Source organism: Megalobrama amblycephala, linkage group LG10 (assembly GCF_018812025.1).
Source record: "Megalobrama amblycephala isolate DHTTF-2021 linkage group LG10, ASM1881202v1, whole genome shotgun sequence".
NCBI lineage: Eukaryota > Metazoa > Chordata > Actinopteri > Cypriniformes > Xenocyprididae > Megalobrama > Megalobrama amblycephala.
Window position 1 is genome coordinate 15837309 of NC_063053.1, and position 26766 is coordinate 15864074.

Here is a 26766-nt window from a genome sequence, read left to right on the forward strand (position 1 = left end):
AGGCTAGAGAAACAGCAGTGTAAACAATGTAAAGACAGAGTGTAAACAGATTTAAACATCCAAAGGCACAAAGAATTTGCAAGAGCAATAAATTAATTTGAAAGAAAATAAATTCTAACAGTATTATTAAATTACTAGTGTTTTAAAATATTTACACTGCCCTCCAAAAGTTTGGAAACACCCCTGGCAAAGTGTGGTTTTGGACGATATCAGCATAAATCCTTATTTTTTTGGTGCAAATACATTAAAGTAACTTTAATGTATTTGCACCAGCAGTAATAATTTTCATTTTGATTACATAATAATGGCAATATATACAGTGGGTACGGAAAGTATTCAGACCCTTTAAATTTTTCACTCTTTGTTATATTGCAGCCATTTGCTAAAATCATTTAAGTTCATTTTTGTTCCTCATTAATGTACACACAGCACCCCATATTGACAGAAAAACACAGAATTGTTGACATTTTTGCAGATTTATTAAAAAAGAAAAACTGAAATATCACATGGTCCTAAGTATTCAGACCCTTTGCTCAGTATTTAGTAGAAGCACCCTTTTGATCTAATACAGCCATGAGTCTTTTTGGGAAAGATGCAACAAGTTTTTAACACCTGGATTTGGGGATCCTCTGCCATTCCTCCTTGCAGATCCTCTCCAGTTCTGTCAGGTTGGATAGTAAACGTTGGTGGACAGTCATTTTTAGGTCTCTCCAGAGATGCTCAATTGGGTTTAAGTCAGGGCTCTGGCTGAGCCATTCAAGAACAGTCACTGAGTTGTTGTGAAGCCACTCCGTTATTTTAGCTGTGTGCTTAGGGTCATTGTCTTGTTGGAAGGTAAACCTTCGGCCCAGTCTGAGGTCCTGAGCACTCTGGAGAAGGTTTTCGTCCAGGATATCCCTGTACTTGGCCGCATTCATCTTTCCCTTGATTGCAACCAGTCGTCCTGTCCCTGCAGCTGAAAAACACCCCCACAGATGATGCTGCCACCACCATGCTTCACTGTTGGGACTGTATTGGACAGGTGATGAGCAGTGCCTGGTTTTCTCCACACATACCGCTTAGAATTAAGGCCAAAAAGTTCTATCTTGGTCTCATCAGACCAGAGAATTTTATTTCTCACCATCTTGGCAAACTCCATGCGGGCTTTCATGTGTCTTGCAACTGAGAGGCTTCCGTCAGGCCACTCTGCCATAAAGCCCCAACTGGTGGAGGGCTGCAGTGATGGTTGACTTTCTACAACTTTCTCCCATCTCCCGACTGCATCTCTGGAGCTCAGCCACAGTGATCTTTGGGTTCTTCTTTACCTCTCTCACCAAGGCTCTTCTCCCCCGATAGCTCAGTTTGGCCGGACGGCCAGCTCTAGGAAGGGTTCTGGTTGTCCCAAACGTCTTCCATTTAAGGATTATGGAGGCCACTGTGCTCTTAGGAACCTTAAGTGCAGCAGACATTTTTTTTGTAACCATGGCCAGATCTGTGCCTTGCCACAATTCTGTCTCTGAGCTCTTCAGGCAGTTCCTTTGACCTCATGACTCTCATTTGCTCTGACATGCACTGTGAGCTGTAAGGTCTTATATAGACAGGTGTGTGGCTTTCCTAACCAAGTCCAATCAGTATAATCAAACACAGCTGGACTCAAATAAAGGTGTAGAACCATCTCAAGGATGATCAGAAGAAATGGAAAGCACCTGAGTTAAATATATGAGTGTCACAGCAAAGGGTCTGAATACTTAGGACCATGTGATATTTCAGTTTTTCTTTTTTAATAAATCTGCAAAAATGTCAACAATTCTGTGTTTTTATGTCAATATGGGGTGCTGTGTGTACATTAATGCGGAAAAAAATTAATTTAAATGATTTTAGCAAATGGCTGCAATATAACAAAGAGTGAAAAATTTAAGGGGGTCTGAATACTTTCCGTACCCACTGTACATGTCAAAGATAGACATGCCCCTTTGCCAGCTGTGATGCCTGGTTACTGGTTTAAACTTGGCCCAGGTTTGTAAAAGATTTTGGGTCAGCACACCTAAATAGCTTCAACAATTGATTGCCAATTAAGTTTAGAATACAATGAACCAATTAGAACCCAGTTTAGGTCAGATAGCTGCTAATGGTGGATATTATGGTGGATATTTTGATGAATCGAAACTTTAAGTTTTTTCTATGTATAAACTTTATGTAATAAAATATGTTTTCGTAGTTTGGGTTGTCCTTTATCAGTGCAAAATTATCACAAATTAAAAAGGATTCATGCCAATATTGTCTAAAACCCCACTTTTCTAGGGCATTTCCAAACTTTTGGAGGGGAGTGTACTCTATATATATATATATAATATACACACTAATGTTCAAAAAGTTTGGGGTCAGTAAGTTTTTGTTTTTGAAAAGTTTCTTTTGCTCAACCAGGTAATTCAGGTAATACTCTGAAATATTATTATATTTCAAATAACTGTTTCCAAGAAGAAAATCTGAATAGATAATTGATTAATCTATCTATATAAATATAGACAGTGACTCAATCTAAACATTCTTTTGAGCCATCTCAAGCAAGGTCATCAGACATTTCTATACAAAAGAACAGACAGAGTAATGTCACTAATGACGCAAAATTCAAAAAAGAAATAAATAAATAAAATCAAGAGGAAAAACTCTTGCGATTTGTTTGGGCACACTTAATGACAAGCAGAAACTGATCTGTAACAATGCAGCAGTAAATTGCAGCCTCCAGCCAGTTCTTTTACAGAGAATATTATGGCGATTAAAAACAGACTGAAAAATCCATCCCTGGTGGTCCTCTCAATAACATGGAGACATCGTGACTCTTGCCAGCTTTGCTCTTGGAACCTGCCTGCTTCTAATTTTGCTGTAAGAACAGCTCATTTCTGGACAGGCCAAATTCATTCTGTCTTTTTGGTGGGGAGGCACATTCTCCTGTCATCTTGGGAAAACAGGGGCCTCTTTGATGAACTTCTGAGCAAAGACTTTATATCATCTGCTACTCCTGTCCAATGTTAGAATAAACAACCAAAGATCACTTGCTATATAATCATATCTAGAAACAAGCTAAAGGATTGTGTTTCTATCGTTCAGTTCACAATAATATTGTGTGCGACAGCACATAGCTTTACCTAACCTCATCCATCACTGTGCTTAAATACCTAGTAGAATGAATCATGAAGTCACAACTCAAATGTACATCAAAATTTATAGACAATAAGAGATAGAAAATACCTGAATCAGTCAATTAATCGTTACAAACCGAGATGTTTTTATGAGTCAGACTTTAACATCTCCATTCTCTTTGAACATGAAAACAACTGTAATGCCACTAAAGGTTGGTTTGATATTTCTAACCATAACCTGACATGGGTGAAATTGATCTGGGAACTATGAAACTGCAAAAACTGCCTTACAAACTTGAGTCAAGCTCTCAAAGTAAGGAAGTTGAGCATTTAGGATATTAAAGACATTCACATTCCCGCACTTCTTCTTAATGACCCAAATATTCCTGACATAACTGTGAAAGAACAGAAAGGACATTTTTCAGATCACGACTTCAGAACAGAAAAACAAAATGTTCTGGCTGGAAGGAGGGTGGAAAGATTTCGATTCCACGCCATTTGGCAGACTTTTCTGGTTTAGTGGCATCCTATGAGCTCCACCATCCAAAAGCCCAGCGCAGTAAGGCAGGCTGCAGCTCTGCAGGGAGCTTGAGCAAGCATGCAATGGTAAGAAGCAGAATGTTAGTATCTTGTCTGTCACCTGCTGTGTGTCACCAGGCTCCTGTCATTTCCCCCCATTCATTTTTCACAGTCACTCAACACTTAGACTCTCCATCTTCTCTATGTACTCCTCCAATACTGTCATTTTGGGAAGTGAAACAGAACAAGAAAAGACTAGTACTGACACTACCAGATACAAGGATATGTTCGTCATCTAAAATTTATATAACCTGTTTTTCTCTGCCTTGCTCCAGCTGTTGTCAGTACGTGTTGGTGTTTGTTAGTTCTTCCATTTCAAAATCTCTCACTTTCCATCTTAATTGTCACAGTACCACATGATGCATTTTTTAACATTTTTGCAATGCTTCAAAAATAATTAAAATCTGTCTATCAGTGGCGAATGGTGACTTTAACCGGTTATACTGAGTGCTACAATAATAGTAGAATGATATAGTGCTACTACAATATGATAAATATATTTTACTTATATTTTACTGTTCAGCGATTACATATTTACTTGAGGAGTATGCAAGAATGACAATGAGACTTCACTTTTCCAACCGTTCACGATAAGTGAATAAGGATTTTTTTTTTTTTATTATTTGTAAATGCATAGTGATTACAGTCAAAGTGCAATTTCTCACCAACAAAATATCTTTGAGCTGAGCATAACTAGAACAATTTATATTCAATAGAGATTTCCATAACTTAAGATTTTATTCATTTTCCTTTTCCAGGCCTGGAAAATATAATACTAAAATTCCCTGATATTTCCAGAGTTTCCATGACCGTAATAACCCTGCATTAGTCATAAACGCCACAGGTGTCAACCTGAATCACTCACAGATTACTCATCATTTCACAAAATTTCAACTCCATTCAGATTCAAACATGACTGAAAGTGATGATGTCCAAGTGAGTGAGTTGTTTACTATCCACTGGGTTGTTAATAGCGGACCATTTCCAACAGTTTCACCCATTTATGCAGATTGCCTGTTGCCATCTCAGAATGCAACAATCTCAAGAGAGGCTAGAGAGACACATTTTTATGTTGTTTTATTTTTGTACCGTCGATTATTTTCTCTTCAAACTATTTTAGAAATGCACTGCCTCCCCCTTGCCTCCCTGGAGAAAACATCTTTGCTTCAGACTATGAAACATTAAAATAAGCAAGCAAGTAAAAGACAGTAAGACAGAAGACACCTGGGGAAAAGAGGATGACGACCCTAAAAGATGACTTTCCATGTAATTGCTGTTCCTTCTCCTGGTCACATCTGTCATCGATTTTTATCTGGATGCTTCCTCAGGACCGCATTAAGACTCCAGCAGAGCAAATATAAACAGGAGAGTGAATCAGGGGCTGGCGGGGAATGAACAGAAGCTTAAAAGGCCAAAGCGTCTTTTCGTGTAGTCCAGCTAGCCTTTGCGCTACTGCCCGAGATCTTTCACATGACTTAAGGGACTTTGGGATGGATCTGGGAAGTCTGACGTGCTACTTTTCCTTACCAGTAGAGTTGCAGAACCATAATCCAAAAACAAAGGTATTGGACCATTGGGCATGTAAATAAGAGCCTTGGTTTAGCTGCAATGATGCTAGGAGAAAAACATAACACTACTTTACTTTCAGATGTTCATCAAAAAAAAAAAAAAAAAAAAAAAAAAAAAAAAAAAAAACACTAGTGTTGTGCTCCATTATAGACAAAAAAAAAAAAAAAAAAAAAAAAAAAAAAACTGGAAGGAAGTGACTAATTTCCTGGACCATGTCCTAAGTTAGGAAGAAAGTAAAAACACAACACTGATAATAGGATTTGCTGAGAGAAATACTAAGCGAGAGCTTTGCCTGTTCTATATCAGAATCCGGTGATGATGCCAAATGAACAGCTTTGTTAGTGCTCCAGTTATGAGACGGACTGGGGGCCCAGTGTTCAGCAAGGTGGCGTGTCATGAATACTGAGCGGACGGCTACAAAGCGCCTTATCCTCCAGGATAGGCTGGTGCTAAAGGACAGACAGGACCAGGCTGTGCTCTCTGTAAGCTTTGTCCTCAAAGAGATCTGTTGCAATTTAGCTAGCAAATGAGTAATGCAGCCAAAAATAAAAGAGGGCACAAAGTGCACGGATTTCGAAGTGCATCTGTTTGCGAATAAGAAAAAAGAGTTTTGTATTTCACCCTCAGGCCCATAAACACACAGTTTATGTGTATATGTCTCATTCAATCTAAATTGTTCAGAGTTTCATGTCTCAAATGAATTTCTGATGTCTCCCTGGAGTATATAACATTAATCAACAAGCTTACTTACAAGGCACTATCCACACCGTTAAACCCCCGCCAGCTTATGACGCTGTGTAAATTAAGCAATATGGAAATCCATACAGCCCACAGCTTGTAAACTGTATCCCGCATATTATCGGTGGTTTAGTCAAGACATTGATTTTATATGTAGGCACATGATATGGAGCTGATTGTGTAACCACACAAGGAACCGCACGGTTTTAGTACTGAATGAATGAGTGCTTTAATTAAGACCTGAGAAAGCTGCAGTCAATTTAATTCAGAGAGCGGCGAGAATTACAACCACACCACCAGTAAAGCCATTGACTAAATCCACTGACTGATTCCCAAGAAGCTCATGTTGAAGAAAAATAGGATCTGGTTTTAAATCAAAGCCTATTGGATTTTGTTAATAAATCTTTCGTTTAAACACTACAAAGGTCTTTTTTAAGCTCCAGGCACTTCAACTCTAACAACCTGTTATTTATATTTACGGTAGTCTATCCATGCAATTCCCAAACAAGTGGTATGTGTACACCAGGGGGTTCTTAAAGGGACAGTTCATCCAAAAATAAAATTTCTGTCTTTGGCTATTCACCTTCATGCTGTTCCAAACCTGTATTATGATACATGGAACACAAAGCCAGAATTTGTGTTCTAAATTAAACTTAAAATTTGTTGACATAACTTAAATATCCAACTTCACTAAAGTTAACTAAACTTAGAATTTTAAGTTGTGACAAGTAATGGCAGCATTCGTTTTATTTATTTTTTTAAGAGATGCACCGATTGATCGGCCAGGGATCGGAATCGGCCTATTTTCCTCATGATCGGCCCAGATTGGTGATCGGCCGATCAGTCTCACTTCTTACCGATTCCGAGCCGATCTTTTTTGTTACCAGTGGCACAGGCAATAACGCCAAATGCGCGTTCTCGCTCTCTTCTCTGTCACGGTGAAGTGACACACCCACGCGGGTGCCTCCTCTCTCTCACTCGTCTCATTCGCTCCGGTTAAATAGTGCTTACTGCGCATAAATTTTAGTCATTCCCGCAGGTTGCCACGCTCTGTCTCAAACGGAGACAGAAGTCAAACAGACTCAGAAGTACCAAAACGAGTAGCATAATGTGCTTAAACTGTCAAATACAAACAAAAGTATGTCAAAACCAGCGGCACAGGCAATCTTGGCGAGCATACAGATAAACGCAGTCAGTTTTGAATCGTGTGTAACAGTATTGGGTCCGTTCATAAACTCCTAAAGGGACAGCAGTCCAATATTCCTGCTGCTGTCTGTCATGATAATCAAAGAACAAAAGACAAAGAAAATCAGTTTCAGCTCTTGACTGAATACGTTTTATAACTTTAATGGTAAGAATTGATCTGTATTAATATTTACAATAAAGACTACAGAAATTAAGGTAACCAATGTAAAATAACACTGAATGTGTCATTGTACATTTGATTACTTTAATTTCTGTAGTATTACCTGAATAGAAACCCAGGTAACCCAAAAAACTTAGTGTCATAGCTCTCTTTATTCTATTGCATTTATTTGAGCTGTTTATATTTTATTACTGACTTTTACTTGTTTTTTTTAATGAAAATAAAACTTTGCATTGAAGAAAAGTAGATTTTTGTTTGTATATGTTGTCAATTATAGTTCTTAGAAAGAAAATCAGAATTGGCAAAAATCAGTATCGGCCGATCTCACTAACAAAAAAAATCGGAATCGGCCAAGAAAATTGCAATCGGTGCATCTTTTTGCATCTTTTTTTATTGCAATTTTGTTACAGTGTTAAAAGCTATTTCTTTACTTACAATACAGCTGGTGATTTACACGAAAACAAACAAACAAACAAAAGACATGTCTCTTACATTATATTCTAAATTAGTTCCAATGATACATTTTGGTTTGTACCTCACATAAATCTAAGTTGATATTCCCTGCTTCTGTCCAGAAAGCTGCTAAGTGCTGCCACAAGATCACTGAGATGGATCAGTTCAATTCATGAATTAATCATTCAATCCGATTTTGTAAAGGGATTCATTGAAAATATTCAGCTTGAAGGAGTTGCTCACAAAACACATCACTACTTCTTTCACGAATGCAACAAGTAGAACTATGATTTTATAGTGTATGATGACTTAAATCTTGGGGTGTTCTTCACAAAAAGCTTTTGTTTTGGGTAAAAGTTTTAAAAAGAGTTTGAAATTATAAATTATAAATTACATATATCTATATCTCTATCTCTATATATATCTATATCTCTATATATATCTATATCTCTCTCTCTCTCTATATATATATATATATATATATATATATATCTTATCTCTCTCTCTCTCTATATATATATTTTATATATATACACACACATACACTGGCATTACTGGAAAAACGTGGTCTATCACATAACTCCAATGATTTTCAAGCTTCATTTAGTCTTTTTCGCCAACATGGCAGGACGCTGCAGTAAACATAAACCACAAGCCTCAGCTGCATCCTTTATAGACCATTTAGTGCTAAGTGAGATCTTCATATAACTTCAGATTATAAACATTGATTTACAATATCCATCGCTCCGTAAAGCATTAGCAAGGCAGCTGCTTAATGCCATTTCTCACACACAGACTAAACGTATGTTTTTCATTGATACTAAGGCCATGTGCTTACGAAAGGTCAACCATATTCTGAACGTACTTCTGTGGGTGTGTGTGTACATGCAAATGCTCACACACAGTATGGCTTTGTTAGTAACAGTGAGAAAAGGTCCTTTTTCTGCCATATCCCACATGCCTCATTGCTTCCTCCTACAGTCTGAGCCCCTTCTTTAGTGTGATAGCAAGCGAATGAACAAAAGACAGAGTCTATTTATATCTCTCCCCACCAAGCCCTTCTTGGCGGTTGCCTGCAGTTAATCATTATTCATAATGCGGGGGAAGCGTCACCTTCACTATGTCACGTAACACTAAGTGCTGGAAGGATCTAAGAGTTCTGTGTTCATCACCATTTGTCACATCTGAACGCCTGCATCTATAAATACACGTGGCGTCTATGCATGTGCCACTCACTTTGACCTTTCCACAATGTCCCCAGGCTTGACTCATCTCTGCTGCCTTTGTAACAACACCATGCTATATCGTGTAACACAAATGTCATACAATTACACAGTGCAGAAAATGCGGAACCAGAGGCAGCAAATGGCACACTGTCACAATGCTATCCAGGGTCTAATTCCAAGGTCATGACAAATGTCGTCCTGAACCACTAAATCGGAGGTCGGTAACCTTGGGCACACGCGCCACCATTGGCACGTAAAAAATATAATCACTGAAGCAAAAAAATATTTTGGTTGTTTATTTGGGAAATTAACTGTTAAGTGCATCAGTTTACATCTTTGTGTTGTATTTGCGATGTACAAAACAACATATTTTCAAAATCAACTAGCAAGTGGGTTGCTTGAACAACTAGTTGAATAAAAGGTCTTAACTAAGCCCTGTATAATAAGACTAGTTTCGGAACAGATGAAGCACAACAGGATGGGAAAGAATGCAGTTGTTAGTTCTTTAAAAGTTGTTTTTTATTTGACATGCTGCCTAAAAACACTCATGTCAGATATAAATATTTATACTGCGTTCTTTTCCATCCTGTTGTGCATCATCTCTGTTCCGAAACTAATCTAATTATACAGGGCTTAGTTAAGACATTTTATTCAACTAGTTGTTCAAGCAACCCACTTCAAGACCCTGAACAAAGGGGACTATGTTATAAACACAAATAAAAGAAAAAAATATCTAGATAACCTAGCATGTCACTAATTGACTAGCTGACCTTTATGACCCTTGGATCTTTCGCATGCGTGTGTATTGCATGTTGTGAGTGCAAGACAAGGTAATTTTTTTTTTCCACCTTAAGTGAAACCATGCTGAATGGATATATAGGTCACATAAATAAAGAGCATGATTGAGAACAGTGTGGGAAATGGTGTATCACCTACCCTTTTAGATTATGAGGTCTTGAGATAAGACAAGAGCACTCTGATAAACGAGAGTGCCTGAAGAGAATTGGGAGCCCCTGCTGGGAGGCCAGTGGACTGATCAAACCAAAGATTAGAGCTGTTATGATCTACTCTGCTCTCCAACTCCCTATGAGGCACAAATGAAATATTAGCTGAGACACAGCACATGTGCTCCAGCCACAGACAGGGCAGTCAACAACGGTACAGTCTAGAGTTTCCACCCCTTCACATTTGCAGTAAACAACATTTGGGTGGAAGGAAGAGGAAAGGTGTGATTTCACAATAATCCTGCTAAAGCTCACCGTCAGCATTTGGGTGTAACCTCTAACTGCTCTGGCTTGACGAGAAACGCACCGCTTCCTGTGCAATACGGAAATGGATGCCAGTCCACTGCTCTCCAGGAATGCAAAGGTGAGTCTGTTACGCTTTTCTTTTTCAAGGTGCCTAATTGGCTGTGACCCTTCATCAACTCAGGAAGGAAAGAAACTGTTCTTGGCAGCGCAGTTGTCCGAGAAGTTGGCGCTTTTGGATATTAACATTCAATTAAACTTCTGTCAAGAAATGGAGGAGCATGTTTAATGATGGGGCTGTTTTCAGCTTCTCACTGCACTGCACATCATCTCCAAAACCTGCAGGTATTTAGCAATCATTAATCAGACAACCTCTCTCTGCTCAAAGTAAATTAAACATTCCCTCTGCAGAAATCCAGAACAATGAGGAGGATTTTACACTCACACATATCTAAATCCTCAATCGCATACAATGAGGTATTGAGATGTCCTACTTCCATTCTCTACGTTTTGAATATCAGACACAGATGTTGCGCCCATTCACCATGGAGAGTTTAGTGTTCCCTGGTATGTGTCTTGTTAATCTCATGAGCCTTCAGAGCTTTCAAACTTTCCTTTATTTTCAACTGAAATTTCCTTTCGTCCAAACGTTTCCCCCTGCCAAGTTTGATACACGTGTAACATTTGCCATTTTACTCCCCTTTCCACTGAGACTAGATCTTCCGTGAAAGACAAAAAATATATTAACTCTTTATCGAGAAAGGTCAGATGGACACGAGAGACTTTTTTCAAAGGAAAGCAAAGAAGTAAGTCAAGTCAAACATGAGGTCATGGAACGTTTCGTCTTCTAGTCTGATGTCTGGTTCTAGGCACCAGCTTTTCCCCAATTTAAGTTTCCATGCAAAAAATATGAACTGGGAAAGGCCTTTGTGTGCTGAAGAGAGCTAAGTGATTTTCTTCACAGAGGAGTTCCAACTACAGAGTGCACATGTGTTTCCAATAAAAGAGTCCGGTTTGAGTCCAAGGTTGGGCCCCCTCACCACTTTGAAAAAGAGTCTGTGAAGGCACCATAGGCCAGCGACAAATGGAAAAAAAGAACAGAAGTTGAGGGAAAAAAGGTTGCAGAAGCAAAGACATTAGCTTTAGTTCACCCAAAAATGAAAGTTCTGTCATCATTTACTTACTCTCATGTATGACTTTCTTCTATGGAACACAACAGAAGATATTTTGAAGAATGTTAGTAACCACAGTTTTGGTGACCATTGACTTCCATTGTATGGAGAATGTTCTTTTGTGTTCCAGAGAATAAAGAAAGTCATCTAGATTTGGAAAGTCGTTTATTTTTTGGCTGAAACACCAACTAAATTACTCTTAAGATGTTAGAAGTTGCTCTCAAAAATGTTTTAGACAATCAGCCTCATTAAGTCTCTCAATATCTTCTTGCAACAATATGCATTTGCTTAAAAGTGGCAACTGTTCAAAGCTGTAGGCCAACCGAGCTCTAGAGGAGTAATTTAACCTCCCAATGGAGGCAGCACCTAACAACTGCTCTCTCTGTTGGTAAGTGTCAGCCTCTTCCCCTCTCAAACTCTCCGTTGCTCAAGGGGCCACACCAGGGGTGCACATGTAATGGAGCTGAGTCTTGGATCACAGTGCAGAAGAATGCTTGGGGAACATTGTATATACAGTGGAGCAGAGTGTGATTCTCTGCCCTGGCTTTGATGTCTGGGGCTGTAGAGAAGTGCTAGTTCGTTCTCTTTGCAGAGCTGTATAAAGAGAATGGAAGATCGTTACTTTCTGCAGGTGAGAGTCTTCATCTGTGAATATCCTGTGGGGCAGAGTGGTGCCTGTCAGACTAAGACTATGTGTCTCCTGCACAAATTTACCAATTCAGACACATCAAAAGAATCATCCGGGGAGGCTTAGAGCTGAACCATTAATAGATTTATATTGACGTCCAAGGCTTTATAGAAGGGTGAGGAATGTATGCGGTAACAGAATGAAATGCCTTAAAGGGATAGTTCGCACAAAATAAATATTCTGTCATCATTTATTCCCCCTTTTGCTGTTCCAAACCCATATGACTTTCTTCTGTGCAACACAAAAAGAGAAATTCTGAAGAATGTACTTGTTGCTCTTTTCCATGCAATCACAATGAATGGGGAGTAGAGCGTTCATCATAAAACAATTTCAAGTTTCATTCCTATATTATCATTCTGGTTTGTGAAATTAATTGTTCAGAATGATTTTGAAAACTGAATCAACCAATTTACTGAAAAGATCTAAATTATTAGTAGCTATATGTTAACAAATAGGACATCTCTACTTGTCTCATCAACTATTATGAAGGAAATCTAGGCCAAGTTAACAGATTTTCAATGAACAACAGCTCAAATTTTGGTACGTTTCTTATACAAAGCCATCAAATGGCTTCAAAAGACTTTGAATATAGTGCACCATTTTTTTTTTTTTTTTTTTTTTGTCATTTTGAAGCTTAACAGTGCCAGTGTTCCAACTTTTGTTTTCCACAGAAGAAAGCAAGTCATACATGAAGCTAAGTAATTGATGACAGACTTTTCATTAATGAGTGAACTATGAGTGGCTGAACCTTTAAGAAATATGCTTTGGGGAATGTTTTTGCTGTGTGTTTTTTTTTTTCTGGAGTGCACAACTGAAAGGATGAGAAAGGATAAGTAGGCAAAAAAAAAAATGGCGATTGGTTTGATTTCATGGTCATGGGAAGAGCAGGGGCAAAGAGAGAAAAGGTGATGCAGAGGGAGCAAGATAGCTCTGCCTCTCCAATGACTGGTTGTTCTTGTGTAAATGGTCTACCCATCTTGGTCAGGTATTGGGAGCGGAACATGCTCCCTCCCACGTCTGCCAAGCAGCGCCCGAGGCTGAGAACAGCCTCCGATTGGAGCACCTCATCTACACATGGGTGCTTTGATGTACACGCACAAGGCAGCCCATGTCATTGCGTTTGAAAGCCCTCGTTTTCAGCGACACCAGCACACAGGTTGTGTTGCTCCTGGCGTTCCAGGTGCTGCCATGTGTTAATCTCAGAGGCCTGGTTCCGCATCAAGCTTCCCTTCGAACGCGAGCCAGCTTTGAAGAGCTGTCTGATCAAACTGCTGCTTAACAACCCACATATCACTGGGAGCCTTCGTAACTACCGTCGCTTAAAATGGGCACAACTTTAACCGCCCTGACTCTGTTATCTGCAACGGCAGGTGAAGAGCTAGAAGATAGCGCAGACATCCTCGCAAGGACGTTTACAGCAAATCCTGTTAAGCAAAATAAATGTTGGAACACAACAGAAAAAGCAAGACTTAAATGAAGAATCATTTCTTTAAGTCCTTTCGGGCTGTATTCGGGTCATAACAAATGTGCCCAACAACACAAGGAGTCAGACACTAAAGTAATGAAATCACATTTGCTTGCACTGGCAGATTCCCAAATGATTATCCACGGTCTTACCTCATCACACACCGAGGTCTGTATTTCATGGTGATAGATGCACTGCGTGTGAAAGCCTCTGCAGCCTAATGCATCTGTAGATTTGGATGCTGTGCATCATCTGGAGATCATCAGAAAATTCCATGTGTCTGTTTAGATGATATATATCTAAATAACTCCTGTATCTTAGGTCTTAAAAGTGTTGATGTCTGCAGCCACATGCAAAAGTATACAGCGGTACTGGACATGTGCTGGAGGAATCAAACTCAGTCTAGTTGGGCCCTGAGGGCAACAAGGCAATTTAAGCAGATCTCATTCTCTGCTGTGACAGCACCCAACTGGACCATCAGGGATTTCAGATTATTTCTGTTGTTACCCTTAAACAATATCACACAAATAAAATATTCCACCCAGATTTGAAGCATCATGTCTTGGGAATATTTGGAACGAGCTTGAAAAAAGGGAAAAACAATATTTAGACTTTCTGGAAACGCTCTAACCCAAGAATGGCTGCAAACTAGGCCAGCAAATGTGAAGGGCTGAAAAGATCTTAAGATATCTGTTTCTCTGTTGGGCTATAAATCAGGGAGATGCATCCAACATTAAATCTTGCTGTGTCTGATGTAACAAATATAAACCTGTAAAACTAGAGTAAAAATGGATCCAAAAAAAAAAAAAAGAAAAAAGATAAATACACTGCATGCAGCAAGTTTTCAAAAGTTAAGCTGTGAAATAATTATTGTGTACAAATCTTACCCCTGACATTATTCTCACAGAAATGAGATGGTTTTATAATACCTTACTTGTGTATGGGTACAAAGGCCAGAAACCGACAAATTACCCATTTCAAACATGTTTCATAATTTTCTATTATATCCTTCTGTTTAGTTGAATTTAAGGTCTCTGCAGAACCAAAGTGACCAGTAGCTGTTAGAAATCGTAGCATAGTAATCTCAGATGTGAGTGTGAATGAATGTTGCTAATATAAAGTGGTTTTTGATTACATAAATTAAAAAATAATAATAAATAAATTAATTAATTAATACAAATAGTATTTAATAAATAAATAAATAATAAACAAACAAACACTGAATTTGAAAAAAACACCCCAAAAGATTTAAGAAATAAAAATGTAAACACATCAAAATCTTCCAAGGAAGTAGACTGGAGATAACTTTAAATAATAATAATAATAATAATAATAATAATAATATTATTATTATTATTATTAATAACAACAACTAATGTTTTGTGTTTTTATATCTTATGCATTATTTACAGCCCCCAAAAAATATTTTAGGTACATGCATATTGGTTAAGGATTAAAGGGTTAGTTAAACAAAAAATAAAAATTCTGTTATTTATTACTCACCCTCATGCCGTTTCACACCCGTAAGACCTTCGTTAATCTTCAGAACACAAATTAAGATATTTTTGTTGAAATCCGATGGCTCCGTGAGGCCTGCATAGGGAGCAATGACATTTCCTCTCTCAAGATCCATAAATGTACTAAAAACATATCTAAATCAGTTCATGTGAGTACAGTGGTTCAATATTAATATTATAAAGTGATGAGAATATTTTTTTATGTGCGCCAAAAAAACGATTTATATTTGAATAACGACTTATATAGTGATGGCTGATTTCAAAACACTGCTTCTGGAAGCTTCGGAGCATAATGAATCAGTGTATTGAATCTGCTGTTCGGAGCGCCAAAGTCACATGATTTCAGTGGTTTGACATGCGATCCGAATCATGATTCAATACGCTGATTCATTATGCTCCAAAGCTTCATGAAGCAGTGTTTTGAAATCGGCCATCACTAAATAAGTCGTTATTTTGTTTTTTTGGCGCACCAAAAATATTCTCATCGCTTTATAATATTAATATTGAACCACTGTACTCACATGAACTGATTTAGATATGTTTTTAGTACATTAATGGATCTTGAGAGAGGAAATATCATTGCTCCCTATGCAGGCCTCACGGAGCCATCGGATTTTAACAAAAATATCTTAATTTGTGTTCCGAAGATTAACGAAGGTCTTACAGGTGTGGAACGGCATGAGGGTGAGTAATAAATGACAGAATTTTCATTTTTGGGTGAACTAACCCTTTAAGAATTCCTTTCAATTAATGAATCAACTGAAGTATTAAAAATGTACATTGAACCATAGATTATATATAATATAATATATATAATATAATATTTATATATTTATATACTCCAGATTATATACTTTAAGCCAGGGACACATTTAATGATTGTAAGGCCGATTATGAACGTAGTTTGATACTTACAACTGATTATGCCCAAATGCACGGGGTCTGTGCCAGTTGCGTGTTTACAGTCAGTATTTAAAACCATATAGTGTTTTCAGTTCAGTCTTAGAATATTTCAGCTAGTCGCTAAGTGTGTCCCCAAATTTAGACCACATAGGATGTACAAAACCACCTGTCCACCTGTGTGAACAGTTCATGATGTATTACATTTATGCATTTGGCAATGTTTTTTTATCCAAAGCAACATTGTATTCAAGCTATACATTTTATCCGATCATGCATTTCTTTGGAATTCATGACCTTGTCATTGCTAACATTGCATGCATTAAATACTGGCTGCCGCTTTGAGCACCAACCTGTGCAACTTTCACAGAGTTCTGAGTGGCACCTCCAGCATGATATTCAACCTTGAATTTCTTGACTATCTCTTCAAACCTAAAATACAAAAGAGAGGGAAAAAAAGTTTACATAAGACAAGAAAAAAATCTTTATGCATGTACACATACAATTAAACAAAATGGGGAGATTTTTCTTGAAAGACTGAAACAAGGGTGTTTTATTTTTAACACAGGCCTTGTCCAGAGTACAATCGCAAGATCACCCAGTGGAGATGCATCGAGAACAGGAAACCTCAGACACTGTAAACAGGAAATGGAGGACTTGAAGCCTTGTGCCGCAGGGCAGTGAGCCTTCTGAGAAAGTGTGAGTGTACTGTACTTCTGCACGCATCCCTCAGCGTGTACAGACATGCGCACGCACACACAAACAAAAGACCCAAACAAAGTCAACAAACGACCTGCTCCATGTCTGGACATTATTACAGAGAAAAGCATCCACCCCAAACCTGTGTGTGCAACAGATTTTAACAGCATGCAAATAGTCTGAGTCACTGAAGGACATGACCTCCCGTGGCTTCTGCAGTCCAAACACAAGCATGAGAAAACACACACAAAGCTCCTCTACATATAGCACTGATGTCTAAGACTGATATCTGCTATCATATAAACCTCACATGCATACATATATACATACAACAACTCACATGTGCATGTAAACTAAAGATGAAGGGTATGAAGAATAGGTATCCAGGATACAAGAACCAGTTAACAAACAGTGCTACACTGATATTAAACAATATTTTCATGTAACATATCCAGGGGCAGCAGTTTCTAAGAGAAGTGGTCTCTTCTGTGCTACTATTACACATTGTTAGTGTTGCAGATTAGCAAAAATTGCTGACACATTTCAAGTGAATGTCAATTGCAATAGCTAATATCCTGCCACATACATTAATATACATGGTTTTAAATAAGAATAAAACCTAAAAAAAAAGTAAGAGTAAGAGAGATACTACTGAGTAAAAAAGTGCTATATAGAAAATGGCTTAATTTCAACGATAACTAAAAAAATAGATAAATCACATTAACAATAATAAAAAAATTACCAATGTGACTAGCCAAAGATGATAAATGTTTGTACCAAATTTAAAAGTGGTTTTGTACATGCTAATAATAACCAGATTAGCACTTCCTGAAGAGAACGTGAGTGGTTCTTGTCTGCAGTGACACAATGGTTTCGGTTTTGTTGCCAAAGCATTGCTATGCAGTTGCTAGGGTGTTCTGGGTGAATGCTTGGTGGCATAAGTATAAAAAACAAAACAAAACAAAAAACTAGTTCCTGATATTCTAGTTTCTGATATTTGCAACTGCAGATTTGGATCGAGTCACTCATTTAAAGGGTTAGTTCACCAAAAAATGAAAAAAGTCAATTATTTACAGTTACTCACCCCAAAGTCATTCCAAACACCCAAGACTTTCGTTCAACTTCGACACACAAATAAAGATATTTTAAATGAAATCTGAGAGATTTCTGTCCCTCTATTGACAGTCTACGCAACTACCAATTTGACACTTCAAAAAGTTCATAAAGAGATTGTAAAACTAATCCATATAAAAATAAATATATAGTCTATAGTCTAATACTGAAGCACACAATTTGAAGCATCATTAATTTCCATGGAACTCTTGTACAATAAACCCTAGTACTTCAGTAACTTACTTTCTCAAAGTCACATTGAAACTGAATTATCGACAGATCTTTTCTTCCGTATTGTGATGCACATCAGTGTAACAGATGATCAAAAACAAAAATTCAGGGTGGGGGCTTGGACCATTTCATCAGTTTTTGATTGAATTTTGACATTTGGCCGTTGCACTAAAAAAATGAATGCCAGCTTGTAGTCAATTGTGAAGGGCTGGGTTTTAAGCCGACTAAATGAGTAGTCCAGCATATGTCACCAGAAAGAAGTCTGTCGTTTCTGCCAGAAAAACGTGTTATGACTTTTAACTTTATGAGGTCAAACATTTTTAAAAATGAAAAATATATGGATGGATCAACACCATGTATTTGCAAAACATATTTTACTTACAGTTGGCCATCTATAATCAGCAATTAGTATACTGTAACAAAAATCCAAAAATAAATGAAGTAATTTTATCTGACTGGATTCACTGCCATTAACAAGGTCAACTTCTTGTTTTTACACATACCAGACAAGAAACCCATAGAAGGTAACATTAACTAGGTGTGGCTCTCAATAACACAATTTATGTTCCCATGAACTCAGAGCAAGGCAATGACGACACTGATGTACCGAGCCCACACAGACATGGGTGTACAAAAGTAGCACTGCACAGTGCCTCATGAAAAGCTTATCATGTTCCATTAGAAGAGAGTGGCCTTCGGGCACTGAATGGGCCACCCCTGGCTCCCAGCACTTCCTCTGGGAGGTGGGTCAGCTCTCCCACGGATCTGTCACTCCTCTTGTGACACTGTCAGAGGGGAAAAGCCCATCAAGCAACACTTCATATTCAGCCAAGGAGCAGGAAGAAACGGCAGGGGGCCGGCTTCAGCGAGGAGGGATCTCACATAACTACACATTTAAGTACTTCCTTTAGCAACAGGAGCTCTGCACACTTGGCAACAAAAGGCTCAGGCTGGAGATGGCTGGCATGTTGAGGCTCTTCAAGATGCTGCCCGACAACAAATGCACCGGTTTCTCACTCCAGCTCGTCTTCAGCCTTTTGAAGCTTTTGTAAACAGTGGAGTGACACCTCCTGAGAGCATAATCACGTGCGTCTTCCTTGTGTGTGCCTGTGAGAGATGCCTCTTAAAGGGATCACTCACCTAAAAATGAAAACTGTCATCTAATCATCTTCATGCCATTCCGTTTTTTTAAACTCTGTGAACACCAAAATGACGTGAGAAAGTCCAAGCAGATCTTTTCTATAAAATCCAAGTGGATGGTGATTTATAATACCAAGCTCCCCCCAAAAAAATAATAAAAGCATTATAATAGTGGTAATACAAATTAATACGAAATACAGAATATTTGCAACTTGTGTAGTATACACAACAGCTTTGTGTGAGGAAGAGATCAAAATATGGGTTTAAATCAAAGAATCCTGAAAAAGTATCAGTTTCCACAAAAAATATTAAGCAGCACAACTGTTTTCAACATTGATAATAAGAAGAAATATTTCTTGAGCACCAAATCAGGATCATGTGACTTTGAAGACTGGAGTAATAATGATGCTGAAAATTCAGTTTTGCCATCACAGAAATAAATTACATTTTAAACTATATTAAAATAGAACACGGTTATTTCAAACTGTAAGAGAGATTCTGGTTTCACATGACAAGCACAGTTCACTGAAGTTTACTTAACCATGCTGTCCGTTTACAAACATCTTGGTATCATAAAGCGTTTTTCCAACATTCCCGTGCTGCCTGGGTCAGAGCTGAGTGCAGAGGCCGCCAGCGCCCCCTGTCTGGAGTATGGGACCCTGAAGTCTTCATAGCGTGGGAACAATATACACACTTCCTCGGCCTACAGAAAAAAAATACTAACCATTCTGACCACAGTGCGTGGGACTGAGCTAAGCAAGTCAAACCACGAGCATACGCACACACAAACACATTACCCTTTACACACAAATGCATGCATTAAAAAAAAAAAAAAAAAAAAAAAAAAAAAAAAAACTCTTGCACTCTGTGCCCAGCTATACTGGAGAACACATCTTAGTTATGGCCTGAAATGGGTCAAGATCAGAACTGTGGATGGGAGATCTGCCACAGCACCTCAGTGTAGAGTTACAGAGCACACACACATACACACACACACACAAACTAACCATACACACATTGAGAAAACTCACAATAAGAATAATAAAAAAAGCAAGGAACATACACGTGAGCATTATTGATTGAAAAAGCCGCTATTGAGAACTGTTTACTACCCCAGTAAAGGAAAAAAGCAGTCTACCTCACAGCAAGAGGCAACAGCACCAATGCTCAATATTGACGGCGGGTTTATTTACTGTATAGTAGCTTGACTGGAAGCAGCTGATGTGGCTACATAGGCAATTCTCACAAACAAACAGTGAGCCTGTGGGGAGAGGCAGGGACTGTTCATCAATGGCCACAGGCAAACACTGCTCTACACACAGCCTTGTGTCTAGGCACTCCACGAACAACATCAAAGCAGCACTCCAGTCAGATTGTGGAAAACACAATCAATTGTGAGAAGCCTTTTATTTCAGAAATGTAAATTGGGTGGCTGTAGAGTGGTGACAAAGGGAGTAAGTAGTACAGTGGGAGGTGGGGTGAATCTACAGATGGAAGTTAGACGCCGTTGTTGCACCTATGGGGAGAATGTTATATTAAAAGTACTGAATATATACATGATACCTTGCATTATATATACAGAGTTTGACATTAGCACCCGCCAACCTGCCAAATGCAGATGGATTTCAGTAGTGCCGTGTAACGCAGTCACTCCTACTAGCCACTATGGGGGGGTTCAATTTTATATATAATAAATAATACATATTTCAACATATGACTAAGCCTCTTCTAGTTGACTAATGATTAGTCGAATATTAGGGGGCAGCCCTAATGTCCATACAGTGTCAATTGCTAAGGATTGAGGAAGCCTCCGGAGCTGAAATTTAGATATGGTAATGGGCATTTAGTTTCTGACACGCGCTGTAAGAGGTAGACTAATCATAACAGACTAGGCCATCTGACCAATCAGAGCAGAGTAGGCTCAAGGAAAGGAGGGATTTAGAGAGACTTTAAAACAGCATAATAGAGGGACTTATTTATAAAAAAAAATAGGGCTGCAACAAACGATTATTTTGATAATCGATTAATCTATCGATTATTAGAACGATTGATCGACTAATCATCGATTGCACTGGCTAATCAGTAAGCTTTGTTCGATTATTCTACTTTAGCAATTAGTTAAAATATTGAGTTATACTGTACTTTAACTATTAAATAAAACAAGGAAATCACTTCAGCTTTTAAAAGTGTATTTTTGATCATTTTCAAGCCAACTGAATAGACCAATATCCTGCAGGTTAATAAAATATAATTTAATTATTTAGGGTTTTTTTTGAAAAATGAAACAACAACATACATACACACACATATTATATATATATATATATATATATATATATATATATATATATATATATATATATATATATATATATGCACACACACACACAAACTATCGAGTTTATGGTCATTGAATGGCTTTCCTGAGGTAAATGTTACATTTTGTGTGATATATTTGTTTGCAAGTTTTATTGACTTCTTTCTGCGGTTAAAACTCCGATTAAGTGATTACAATAGAGATGGATTCATTTCAGTAAGTTCAGTAAGTACTTTTTGATGTTTATTCATGTTTATTTCGCGCTGTAATAGAGAGGAATAAGTTCACATGCCGCTTGAACCGAGGTGTTACAGCGATCTGCCACACAACGTTAAACAGCGTCACCACCACAAGTATTGTTTGAATCCCGTAGTAATATTGACTGAATTTAAAAGCTTAGACTTAGTTTTATATCAAAAGTAACCTGATCTGTCGGTGCGTTGTCTGTGTCCTCTTTGCTCTGCGATGCATCTTTCACTGTGTGAGAAAATGAACGTGTGGCGTGAGAACAGTGAGTTTGAATGAGAGTTGGTGGCCCTGCATGACAGTATTCTGTAGTTATGCTAAACGTTATGTTTGTTATGTTTATGCTATGTTAATCTCCCACATTTCACGGGTTCGACTTCATTTGCACTATGCTCTCCAAAGCGCTGACTTCTTTTATTGGATTGGATCCGGGAGGGTTGCATTACAGTATTGCGCTACAGCGCCCCACTGGTTACACCGCGTTATTGCAGGCCCTTCAAATAGGTCGTATGAGATCAAGAGACTATTCGACAACAAAAATATTTGTCGACAATTTTTTATTGTCGACGTTGTCGATAATGTCGACTAATCGTTTCAGCCCTAAAAAATTTCTAGAGTTAATCAAAAAAAATCATTCATGGTATGCAGCCATGAAGTGCCTAGTAAATATAACCCACAGGATCAGTGATGGATCTTAAGCACGGCTGGGTAGCAAACCATTTAATTCAAGTGAAGCACGAGGACCACATTTTGTCCTTTTTTTTTTCTTTTTTTTTTTTTTTGCGAGCACCAAATGTTCACTTATGAAGAGAGGGGGCACAGTGAGGAACGTCAGACTGCACTCTTTGAAATGCCTCACCACAAATGTTACAAGAGCTGAAAAGAATGCGCTTAAACTTCAGATTGATAAAACCAGAGGCAACATGTCTCACATATGCTTGTGGTTAGACATATTAAAGCAAGATGAGAGCTGAGTGTCTATCCAGGATGGTGATACAACTGATTTTTCAGACAGCTATTTGGAAGAAGCCACTATTTAGAATTTTGGTCTTCATTTTTTTTTGGTCTTTGGAAGCTAAAGCAAAATTGAGGTGCAAAAAAAAAAGGTAAAATAAACAAAAATTAAAAATAAAGAGAAAAGCAAAGTGATAGAGGGGGAAGAGAGCACAATGCAATGATGCTAAACAAAACCAGGTCAAGTCTTCAGAATTCCTTTAGATGGAACTTTGAAGCACAACAATCGCAGTTAATTAGATCCAGAATATCCACCTCCACTCCAATAACATTGTTTTTGTCAATAGAACTGGATACAATTAAACAAGAACAATGAGACAGCTTACTCTAAACGCTGAAGTGAGACGCTCTGCTCTGCCAGTCACATTGTTTGCAGAGAAGACCTCTAATGAAGGAAGAATACAGCGCTTTACTAATGCAGGCCATATTCTAAACAGAACTGACAGCTTCTCACAGAAACGCTGCCTTTATGACAGCCAACACCGCACACATTATCATACAGAACTAACAATAACAGCAAGCACTTAAATACTCATTAGCAGGCCGATATAAAACACCCTGTCAGGGCCCTGTCCAGATAGCGAGAGATATAGACAAGAAGTTTGAAGGATAAGACAGTGAAAGGGCTGTAAATAAAACAAACCAAGTGGTGTGTGTGTGTGTGTGTGTGTGTGTGTGTGTGTGTGTGTGTGTGTGTGTGTGTGTGTGTGTGTGTGTGTGTGTGTGTCTATGTCTAAGCTCACAGCTCAATGATTCATAGAGATCCTTCAGAACTCCATATGATGAACCTTTCAGTAGTGGTTTGGAAGAGCGCTGGTCATTGGAGCTGAGATATGATGCACCAAATTCACAATTCCTCATAGATGCCAAAATGTCCCAAGCTGAGGATGTGTTGTACACTAGAGAAGACAACTGACAAATAAATAAGCCTTTTTGTCTGTAAACATGGGTTTATGTAAGTCCACAGTTCAATGAGGAATGGATGGAAAAGTGGAGGAGATCATAAATGAGCAGAAACACTTTACTAGGAACAGTTTGTTTTGTGAGTAATCACCCCACTGAACAATAAAGTGAAGTGTGTGTTGAAGTTTATGCCAAATCGTTAAGATGCGGTGAGAAACTCTGCAATAGCTATTGTAGTGACATTAGTGACTTTTAGTGGAAAATCTAATTTTTAATCAACTGAGAAATTATGCTGACAACAAATGAGATCTGCCAATTCTGCCATCATTTATTGACCTTCATACTGTTCAGAAAATATTATTTTGCAGGTGTCTGAATGATGTCACATCCTGTCACATGATATTGAACACATGACTTGATCCAAAATGGTCCCTTTATATTGGTTACTTCGAATGACAATAATGAAATTCATTTTTCCGGACATTCTTTCTCATAACAAAGCTACGACTTCTACACATAATTTTAATACCATTTTGCACTATGTTGATATATGATGATATAAAATCATGCCAGAATAAAAAAAATATATACATTCATTACATTTTAAGATATTTTAATCACAAATTAAATGGCTGTATTGGCCTGTGGACGGTTAAACCGAATGACCTTTTGACACTTCAAAATCTTTATATGTAGCAAAATATAATTAAAACCTTTTAGATTAAATAAAAGTGATCTAGTTGTACTATTTTACATACTTTGGATGTCATATCTTAATTTTTTTTATTATTATTATTAAGGCTTCTAAACAAAAAAAGTGACCAGTCACGTCACTGACCCACATACACACAAACACACACATAAGCTTTCTATTTATCAAAAGAATTGTGAAAAAGAAAATCATGGTTATCGCAAAAATATTTAGCAGCACAGCACAACTGTTGTTGATAACATTGAAATGTTTCTTGAGCACCAAATCAGCATATCAGAATGATTTCTGAAAACAGAGCAATGGCTGCTGAAAAATTATTTTTGCCATCACAGTAATAAATGCAGGGCTCAACAATAAGGACTGCCCAATGGAAAGACGCTCAGGACAGTTGAAGGACGTGTCAATGGCCCAATCAGGACAGTGCTGCATCGTCACAAAAGTTTATCATTAAATATTCACACACAAGATGATGTGAAAGAGAGCTTAATTCTGTACTTGTGTGAGACTTGTTCTACTTCTGTGTTCTGTGCACACTGTGTGAGAAGTTTTGTGTACACACACATCTTAAGCGTGACAAGAAGGACAGCACGTGAATACTGAATTGAGTTCTCTTTCACATATTCTTGAGCTTGAATGGACAAATTCACACAAAATTATGTCAAAATTCCCATCTTGGAGAGTATCTTCGTAAACACAGTCAGTTATGTCTTAAGTGAACATAAACAGTTGAGAAATAAAATGTATGTTTAACACTAAATTTGATCGAGGCATTAGGTCTTAAAGTGACAGCAACCTTAAAAAAAAAAAAAAAAAAAAAATCATCACTCACTGCTCTTGACTGAATACCTTTTGTAACTTTAATAAGGATTAATCTGCATTTAATTTATACAGTGAAGACTATGCAGTGTTATTTTACATTTGATTATTCAGTTTATTCAAACTCTGTACCTCTGTACTTTCAACTGTATGTTTGTTCTATTGTATTTATTTGTGCCATTGTTCATAATTTGATTATTTTTTGGATTCTTTTTTTTTTTTCAGGACAAGTAAAAATTTGAAGCACTGGCACAACTGGGCCAGCAGAAAAAAATCCTTGGTATAAAAAAAAAAAAAAAAAAGAAAAAAAAAGTTGTACTGTAAAGCAAATGTACTGTACTAAACATTTTTTTTATTTTATACAAAAAAATATATTTTACTAAATAATTTTTACTGTAAAATAGCTATAAAATCCAAGTCATGTGTCTAACCAAGTTGTGTTCCAAACTTGAAGTTGATATCACAAAAACTGAAATTCCTATGAGATTTTATTGAGGCGCTATACCAAAAATAGCCAATGGGTGATACCCACATTCCATTGATTTTTTTATGCCTTCTCCTGTAACAAATACATTTCTATCACAATATCACTTCTATCACAAAACAGTCACCAAATATGGAACACTGAGTCTCAGATTTTCTAATGATGTGTTTTGTCAAGATTAGAAAAAGTTGATATAATAAAATGGTTAAAATACATTTTGTAATTTGAAACATGACACTGTCCACTAGGAAAAGGGGCCCGCTAAATGGTCGACAGTTTCCATAGTAAAGCAATGTCCAAATTCAAAACTGTTTTCACAGGATGAATTTTGAGTGTTTAAGCTCTCGAATGATGACCTAACTTATGATTACTAAAATATGTGAAAGGAAGAAAGGCAATTAAAAAAAATGAGGGACATCAATTGTTTTATCAAATAAATGCAGTCTTGGTGAGCATACAAGACTTTTCAACAACCTTAAAAAATATCTTACTGACCCCAAACCTTTGAACAGTAAGTCTTCTTAAATCATACAATAAAAATGATTTACAGAGAGCTGTAAATCATCTGCTAGCAGTAGATGAATTTTGTGAACCAAACTTTTTTTCACTGAAAAGATCCAACTCTAAAAGAATGATTAATTCATAGATTTGGCATCGCTACCTCTCTGGTGAACTCTCATGAATGAGCATTTTCAGTGAATAAATTAAATACCAGTCTGTTCCTACCACAATACACACAACTACTGAATGGATTTAGAATACTTTGAATATAGTGCATAAGGTGCCATTTATTGCAGTTGCATGGAAAAGAAAGACCAACACAATATTTAAATAAGACAAAAAAACAAAAACAAAAAAAAATCATCCAGAGTAAATTATGCCAAAATGTTCTTTTTTGGGGTAAACTAAATGCAGTGAATGTCAGATGTGCTGTATTCATCCAACGGTGCTCGAGAGAGACCGTCTGGACTGGGATGCACATAGGTGCATGTCTATACAACACTGAGCGTTCTATTAAAGATTTATATAGCATCTGTTAGAGCTATTGACAT

General features: G+C 37.5%; 1 protein-coding gene across 6 annotated transcripts in view; it reads right to left on the minus strand.

Annotated features, from left to right (window-relative positions):
* The window catches only part of adka (adenosine kinase a), a 157918-nt gene that overhangs the window by 107153 nt on the left and 23999 nt on the right, over nt 1-26766 (minus strand). For all 6 annotated transcript variants that reach the window (XR_007186771.1, XM_048204880.1, XM_048204879.1 and 3 more), the window contains exon 4: nt 16393-16471. Coding sequence is in view for 5 of the 6 variants with exons in the window: in XM_048204880.1 (XP_048060837.1) it covers nt 16393-16471 (79 nt within the window). In the remaining variant the exon portion in view is untranslated. The remainder of the gene's footprint in view (nt 1-16392; nt 16472-26766) is intronic.